Source organism: Ornithodoros turicata, chromosome 7, assembly GCF_037126465.1.
Source record: "Ornithodoros turicata isolate Travis chromosome 7, ASM3712646v1, whole genome shotgun sequence".
NCBI lineage: Eukaryota > Metazoa > Arthropoda > Arachnida > Ixodida > Argasidae > Ornithodoros > Ornithodoros turicata.
This window is the reverse complement of record NC_088207.1, coordinates 50,926,140-50,933,699: the sequence shown is the minus strand read 5'-3', so window position 1 is coordinate 50,933,699 and position 7,560 is coordinate 50,926,140. Positions and strand designations below refer to the sequence as shown.

At 48.9% G+C, this 7,560-nt stretch overlaps 1 protein-coding gene across 1 annotated transcript; it reads left to right on the top strand.

Moving 5' to 3' along the window:
- The first annotated feature begins 3,026 nt into the window (after positions 1–3,026).
- On the top strand, positions 3,027–5,336 carry LOC135401459 (serine/arginine repetitive matrix protein 2-like). The gene has a single exon (XM_064633875.1). It carries the CDS (start codon positions 3,172–3,174, stop codon positions 5,317–5,319), a length of 2,148 nt encoding a protein of 715 aa, XP_064489945.1. The 5' UTR covers positions 3,027–3,171; the 3' UTR covers positions 5,320–5,336.
- The last annotated feature ends 2,224 nt before the right edge of the window (positions 5,337–7,560 follow it).

Sequence of the window (7,560 nt, the reverse complement as noted above, 5' to 3'; positions counted from 1 at the left end):
TGCGGACGCTGACCCGTTATGTGAGGAGAAAGAAATGAGTACAGTCAGCACAGTCAGCGCTCTCGGGTATACGGTCACAGTGATTGCAGGTACAGTTGTTAGAGACTAGAGTCACTCCGAGAGGGCGCTAATGCGAGCAAGTTGGAGGCAGTCTACAAAAGACATAACGAGGAAGAACGACGAGGGAAGAAAAACACAGAAGTGGTCGTGTTACGTGTCTGCGTTTATCGTCCCTCGTCGAAGTTCCTGTCACGTGTGTTTTGTAGAGTCACTCAACAGCTCTTGAATGACTCTAGTCTTTTTGTGTGTTGGGGAGTGCTGGAAGAATTCCTGCCGAGTCGCAGGCTTGCCGTGTTTTCAACTCGTTTGCGGAATTCACTGAAAGCAAACGACTATGGAGCTTCACACGTCACGCGGGGAAAGATGGAGAGGAGGCATCGAGCATGTCTTTATTGGTCTATCGCGTCAGGTCTATTGGTCTATCGGTCTACGCTGTCAGACATATGTCGGCACAGTTACCCTAGAAATCGGCACAGTACACACATTCCCCCATAGCGTTAGTCGTGACATTTGTCCACCTCTGTGAGGTCGGCATCACCACCATTACCACCGCGATCTTTGGCTACGTGGAGCGGCTTACGTCTCTGTGAGCTCACGCACCTTACACCAGGCTCCAACAGCTCCCCATAGAGCCCATAATTTGAGACAATTCAAACAACACTGGATACACGACCAATGAGAGTGCAACATGGTAGATAATTTGCATAGCCAGTCGGCCAATCGGCTCTGGCTACCATCGACTTCTACTGGATTTCATGCCTTCCGCCGTTATCCGATATTCAAAATAACTGAAGTGATTTTTGGCTAAAAGAAACATTTATTCGCACAAAGCACTGATTCAAAGATCTTATACATGGGAGCGATGTGAATACAAAGTCCGCTGCGTTGCTGACACACTCTAACCAAGTGCGAACTTGACGCAAAACGAACACACCGTTCAATTCCCAATACCGAGCCAGTCTCATGAGTGCGTACCATTTCACAATAAGCATATTCTTTCGCCGCCGCAGTGCATCATACGTTACAGCAAAGAGGAAAGCGCTTGTGTGACACGTAATCCTGTCTCTGTTCTCAGTCCTCTAGACGGTACCCGAACGTGTTCTTCATGATCCATCCGCTCCACCTCATGAAGCATTCCAGCTTCGCAGTTGATAGTCTGTTCGTGGGGTAGAAGTTGTGTCCAGAAAAAGCACAACACACGTAGAATCACACCGACTCACGAATCAGCCCGACAGTAGAACGCCGTGCCGGCCGTGCTATTTCGAAACTATGCTGAAACGGCCGCGAGACGCTGCAAGCACACGCGCGCGTACAAAATGCGGTTTCAAAACGTTGTCGACCAATCGGAGCGCGCGCACCGTCTCGGCTTGCAACATGGTGTATGGGCGTCATTAGCGTGAGCATGTCTAAAGCTGAATTCGCAGGGGCACCCCCTGTAGAGGGGAAAAAAGCTGATAAAGCTAGGGGGTGTCGCTCAACATTTGGGGGGGGGGGGGGGGGGCGGGGGTTAGGGAGGTGTAGGTGTGGTCTGGATAAATCACTGGGACTTAGGTTGGAAACATAAGTCCCCACAAACACGAGCGACATTTTGGGATGACAAAAGTTGTTTGTTACTTCGGTACCTCTTTCGCGACATGTATTCTGCGGCTGCACACGTTACGCAACCTCACTCCATCACAAGCGTAATCGAAGCGCCAATATCCTCATTCAAATGACGGAGAAAGGCTATATGTATATATTGGTGGTGCTCTACTCATTACTTTTAAAATATGTATGCATCAAAACAGTTTTTATTCATTCACGGGTGCGGCTGTGATCAAGTGCGGACGATCTCACGGAGACGGGCGCGAAGACTTCGCTGCAGTGGATTGATTTTACGTGTTATCCCTAATTTGCTCTGGCATTAATTAGTTTTGGTTTGTTGATATATTTGGAGAAAATGTGAGAGAGAATGTTATGGAGTATCCAATTAAGCTCGCGTACTGTTCGCTGGCACGTGGTATTCACGACAGCGGATCTCACTTTACCGGTAGAAGTTCGTGTTTATGACCAGCGGGTAAAGGCCTCCGCTGATTGGTCGTAGTCAAGGTCGTGCTGGAGACTGGGAGGTGCTGGGTTCGAACCCTACCACCGGCTATGCTGTCTGAGGTTTTCCCTCGGTTTTCCGAAGACTCTCCAGACGAATGTCGGCACAGTTCCCCCTGAAGTCGGCCCAGGACGCATACTAACCCCTCTCCCCCCGGTCACCCACTCCTTCCCTGCTGTCCTCTCTCCATCTGTCCACATCTGCATGCCGCTCGTAGCCATAGTTGTTTCGCGGCGCTAACACGTAATTAAAAGTATCTCTATAACCGTTCGTAACCTGCTTGCGAAAACTTGTTCTTATTTGGAACCTTCGACAACACGTTGTTTTTGCTTCAGGCGGTAGACACAGAAATGTGTCTACACGAAGTGTCCGAACTGGATCCTGTGGTTAGCTAAGGCTGGGTAAAAAAAACAAAACAAGAAAACCCGCACGAAATCATGTGACGTTGCCAATAGCGTTTATTATAATCGGCACCTTTCCTAAGTAATTTCGCAAATGCTCGCCTGTGTTTTGTGATAACTTTACAACATGACACGTGTGATAACACGTAACTTCACGGTTAATGTGCTCACCAACTTGAGTGACTGGTCACTGAGTTTCTTGCGCGACAGGACCAGTGTACCTTTCTGCACAGAGTCGCGTGACAACATTTGAACACTTTTGGATAGAAAACAAACCTGTTTGACCAAGTAAGAACAGCAAAGTCTTCCTATGTTTTCGACACAAACGGGGGCTATGCAATGAGCATGCATGCAGCACGCTTTCGTGAGACAACTGGCCCGATTGTTAACGCACGATAAAACACCGCCCCTCAATATCAGAAGTAGATGTACAAGAATAGCTTACATCTACGCCATTTTGTCAGACCTTTCATCACTTCGTTTTCCAGACCTTACGCGGCCACACGCGCTTGAGGAACTATCGCGGTAGCATCAGCAGCGCCGTTCGAGCTGGGCTGATGGCTTCCCGATGACCGGAGCCAAATTCTTCAACCTAAATTGTAAACCTAATTGACCGGACTCGTCATGGGTGAACGCGAACGGCGTCGTCTCAAGTACGAGGCGGAGTCCACCTTCATGATGAAGCCGCAAGGTCAGAACCGCGTGATTTCACCGGTGATGCCCCTTCCTGGAGGAGGAACGCAACAGATATCTGTCTTGACACGGGAGCCCTTCTCTGCCCCTGTCCCTGAGCCGGAGCCCTTCGATGACTATGAGCCACCGCCGGCGCACTTCAGGTTCCCGGTACGGCAGTTTTCAAACCAAACTATAACACGGAGCTCTGACGACAGGTTAACTACAATGAGGGTTCAGGTTGACCGGGAGTTCATGGATAAACCACTTCCGCGACAAAGTCGTTCCAGGGGACGTGTCAGAGATGACGACGACGACATCGATGCCCCTAGGACTAGTGGACGTAGACGTCGCGACGACGACGACGACCGTCCGAGACCTCGGAGCCGCTCAAGGCGACGTGATGGCGAGGATGATGATGATCGCCCGCGATCGCGGTGCAGATCTCGAAACCGTGGGAGGGAGGACGATGACGATCGTCCGCTGTCGAGAAGTCGCTCCAGGGGACGTCGAAGAAGTGACGATGACGAGGGAGACGATAGACCAAAGTCTAGAAGTCGCTCGAGAGGACGACGACGAAGTGACGACGACGACGACGATGATCGTCCCAAGTCGAGAAGTAGGTCTAGAGGACGTCGCAGAGATGACGAGGACGCGGACGACCGTCCACGAAGGAGGAAGTCGAGAAAGCGAATACAGGACGACGATGGTGACGATAACGATGACAGACCGAAGTCACGAAGCAGCTCAAGGCGACGACGGAAGGATGACGACGACGATGAGGACGACGACGACGATCGTCCCAAGTCGCGGAAGCGGCGTCGGTCGAAAAAGAGAGATGACGAGGACGACGGCGGCGAAACTCGGAAGAATAGGATCACCATCCGAAGAGTCGAAGTCTCAGAGGGAAGGAGGAGACGGAAGGACCTGGAAGACCATAATAAGGACGACGGCAATGACGAGGAGGAGGAAAAGGCTAAGAAGAAGAGAAGAAGAAGAAGACGTCGAATGAAAGTGCCGAGCTACTTGGAGTCTTCGTCTGAGGACGACGAGGACGACATGATGCCTCGGCGATCCCTGGCAAGCAGAAGCAGCGAGATGATGCTGAGTAGAGGCATGTTCGGCTCCAGCACTATGATGACCGGCTTACCCTGCTTGGACGGAGAGATGGTCGACTGCGAGAACCTCTTCATTCTCAAGAAGACCGGCGAAGTACCGGTCAAGGTGAAGGATAAAAAGAAAAAGAAGAAGAAGAAGAGAGAAAGGGCGAGACGAAGAGCTGAAGAGGAGGCGAGAAGGAGAATTGAGGAAGAGGTGAGGAAGAAACTGGAGGAAGAGGCGAAGGCGAAAGGCGGGGACGACGCCAAGAAGGCCGCTGCTCCACCGAAACCGGAAGAGAAGAAAGTGACGATTTCCGAACCGAAACCAGCCGAGAAGCCCCCCGAGCCAGCCGCGAAACCTCCCGAGCCAGCCGTGCCTCCTCTAGATTTGGGCAACATCGAACTAGGGGAACCTTTGACGATCACCGTCCCGGTCATCTTCGTTTTCGGTGGTCCCGGTTCCGGCAAGGGAACCCAGTGCGAGAACATAGTGAAGAAGTACGAGTTCACACACATCTCGACCGGAGACCTGCTGCGAGCAGACGTGGCCTCCGGCTCGCCTCGTGGTCAAGCACTCAATGAGATCATGAAGAAAGGCGAACTGGTTCCGCCAGATATCGTACTGGTCTTACTTAAAGAGAAAATGAAAGAAGGTCTGGAGGCCGCCAAAGGTTTCCTCATTGACGGCTATCCGAGGAACTTGGAACAAGCGGACAAATTTGATACGAGCGTGTGCAAGTGTTCAAAGGTGGTGTATTTCGAAGTGAAGGACGAAACAATGACGGCACGTTTGCTGGAAAGAGGGAAGACCAGCGGCCGTGTAGACGACAACGAAGAGACCATCAAGAAACGACTGGAAACCTTCCACAAGGAGACTGAGCCGGTCCTTGAAAAGTACAAAGACATAGTGGAGAAGGTGTCCGCGGAAGACCCACCCGATAAGGTGTTTGAGGGTGTGATACCTATTGTCGATAAGCTACTCGAGAAACCCCCTGCATAAAGCATTTGGGAGCTTTCTTTGGAAGTGGGCCTGGTATTCTAGCTGTGTAAGGAGCGCGCAAGTAGCGCGTAACGTGATTATTGAACTTTGTTCCGTATAAGACGGGCTGTGTCAGTACGTAAAAGATTATATAGTCTGGAGTAGCAATTGACAATGGAGACAAAAGGAACGTCGCAATTTTAAACGTTGTTAGAAAAAAACACTAAAATGCTAGATTTAGTTTGGCCGCCGTTCTGAAGCTTGTTGCAAAATTGCACTACACAGAACGATACAATTTTTAAAGACATGCCAGAAAACACAAACCTAACCAGAACAAACTAATTTGTCGCCCTTCTTCCCGACTCACCCATATTGTCCACGGGCACGCAACATCTGTCACGCGAATATGGGGAATTATAAATTATGTATACGTAATGTATAGATTTTCAAGTAGCTCCCGTTCGAGTAAGGACTGTCCATTTAACATCGTTCGTCCATTACAAAATGAATAGAAGCAGAAAACAACGAACTGTATCAATTCCTTAACATTTTCATTTGACCAAACGCTGTGCTGGAGAAAAGCGGCAGTGCCTTCAAGAATCGTCTTCAGCCATTGAGTTCAAAAATTTAGCTTTTATCGCCGTTTATATCGTTTTCTTCTTTTTTTTTTCATACAAGAGTTAACCTTTTGACACAAAAACCGATTTCCGTCGTCTTCAACTGTACGGTCTTGTCGAGCGAACGCTCTTCAAGGATGCACAAAAAAATGGGGCATCGGTGAAAGTTTTCGGTTGGCTGCGTCCATCTCAGAATGGCAAACAAATATTAAATTTTTAGGGGCACGCGTCTTTTCCCAACGGGACGAAAGCGTGCCAAATGTCGGTGCACTGCAGGTGTCTGAATATGACGAGGGCTGCTCAGGAATTGATGGTGGAGTCTGCAGGCTTCGTGCGACAAGCCTGTATTGCGCAACACGCCCGTCATTGTGAGGTGGCGGAAGCGCAGTCACATTATTTATGTTCATCAAATTCAATTCAATTATAATGAGTAATTTCGATACTTGTTAAGTAACACTATACCTCATCAGTAGGGTTCCGCGTTTTCAGCATTTATTTCTGGGGAGATTCGGCCGGTGTTTTTCGGCATTTATAATATGTTTCGTTAAATTCGGGTACTTTCAGCATTTTAAAACGTTTGCGCCGAGAATAGATGCAAAAAAATCAGCAGCTATAATCACTAGGGAGGAGTATGGAGGGAAAGCAGCTTTGCAGGTGGACATTGAGAACGCAAAGAATTTCCTTTCCTTTGTTGGAGGGTTCCACGTGTACTTGAACCCTCTTGACCCCCTGATCAAAGTGTTACAGAGGAAGGTTTTCCCTTGAACTCTAGGCTAGCAGCTCCGCAGGGCGATATCCCCCCACATTCCATCTGGAAACGACGCGAAGGGTAAACGAAAATGTGATGTCCCGGACGAAGAAAAGTGCAATCGGGTACCGGTAATTTCGGCGTGTAGCACCATATGAAAAGAGTATGCCGTCAGAAAATGCCGAATTACAATAAATTCGGCGGGTGTTTTGGGGGCATCATTCGGCCAATACCGAAAACGCAGAACCCTACTCATCAGCTCTCACAACAATCTATCGATTTCAGAGTTAGAGGTGAACGAACCGCGTTTCCATCTCGTTAAAGACGAAGCAGCCGCAGTACGTCATTCATATCTAGAAAACTGACAGGCGATCCCAGCATTCTTTATTTGTATTTGAACGCGGAAGAAAAGTCTGCTTTCGGAACACAAACTTAGCAAGAACCTACAAGAATGGAAGCTACCCTTGGAGAATGTCATTCTTCATCCTTGAATCCGTGTCGGAGAGCATCAATTTCGCGCATGGAGTCTTGGCAGGTCTTCGTGTATACTTTCGTCAAAAGCAACGGGAAAGCCGGAACGTGTCTTTCGGGGTCATTGACTTTCATCGCTGAAGAATTACGGGTTTATGGAGAACTGACTCGGTTCATTTGCTTCTCGTAGCAGCCGAATTTGCCTAATTTTACGCGGCAGTGGAAGATGTTCAGTCGGGATCACCCTTAACTAAAACACAGACCTGTAAATGCTGCTTTCAGATAATGCTTCTACTTTGTGACGGACAGTGTCTGAACTGCAACGTTTATTTTTGCCTAATTAGTTAACTAATTAGTGAAACAAAAGGTTGAAGCATAGCGAAGGTTGAGAAACCAATAATCGCTGTTTGTGTAACAGCGGTTGCG

Excerpts from the sequence above, each read along its gene's own strand:
- LOC135401459 (XM_064633875.1), top strand. The coding sequence starts at position 3,172 with ATGGGTGAACGCGAACGGCGTCGTCTCAAGTACGAGGCGGAGTCCACC.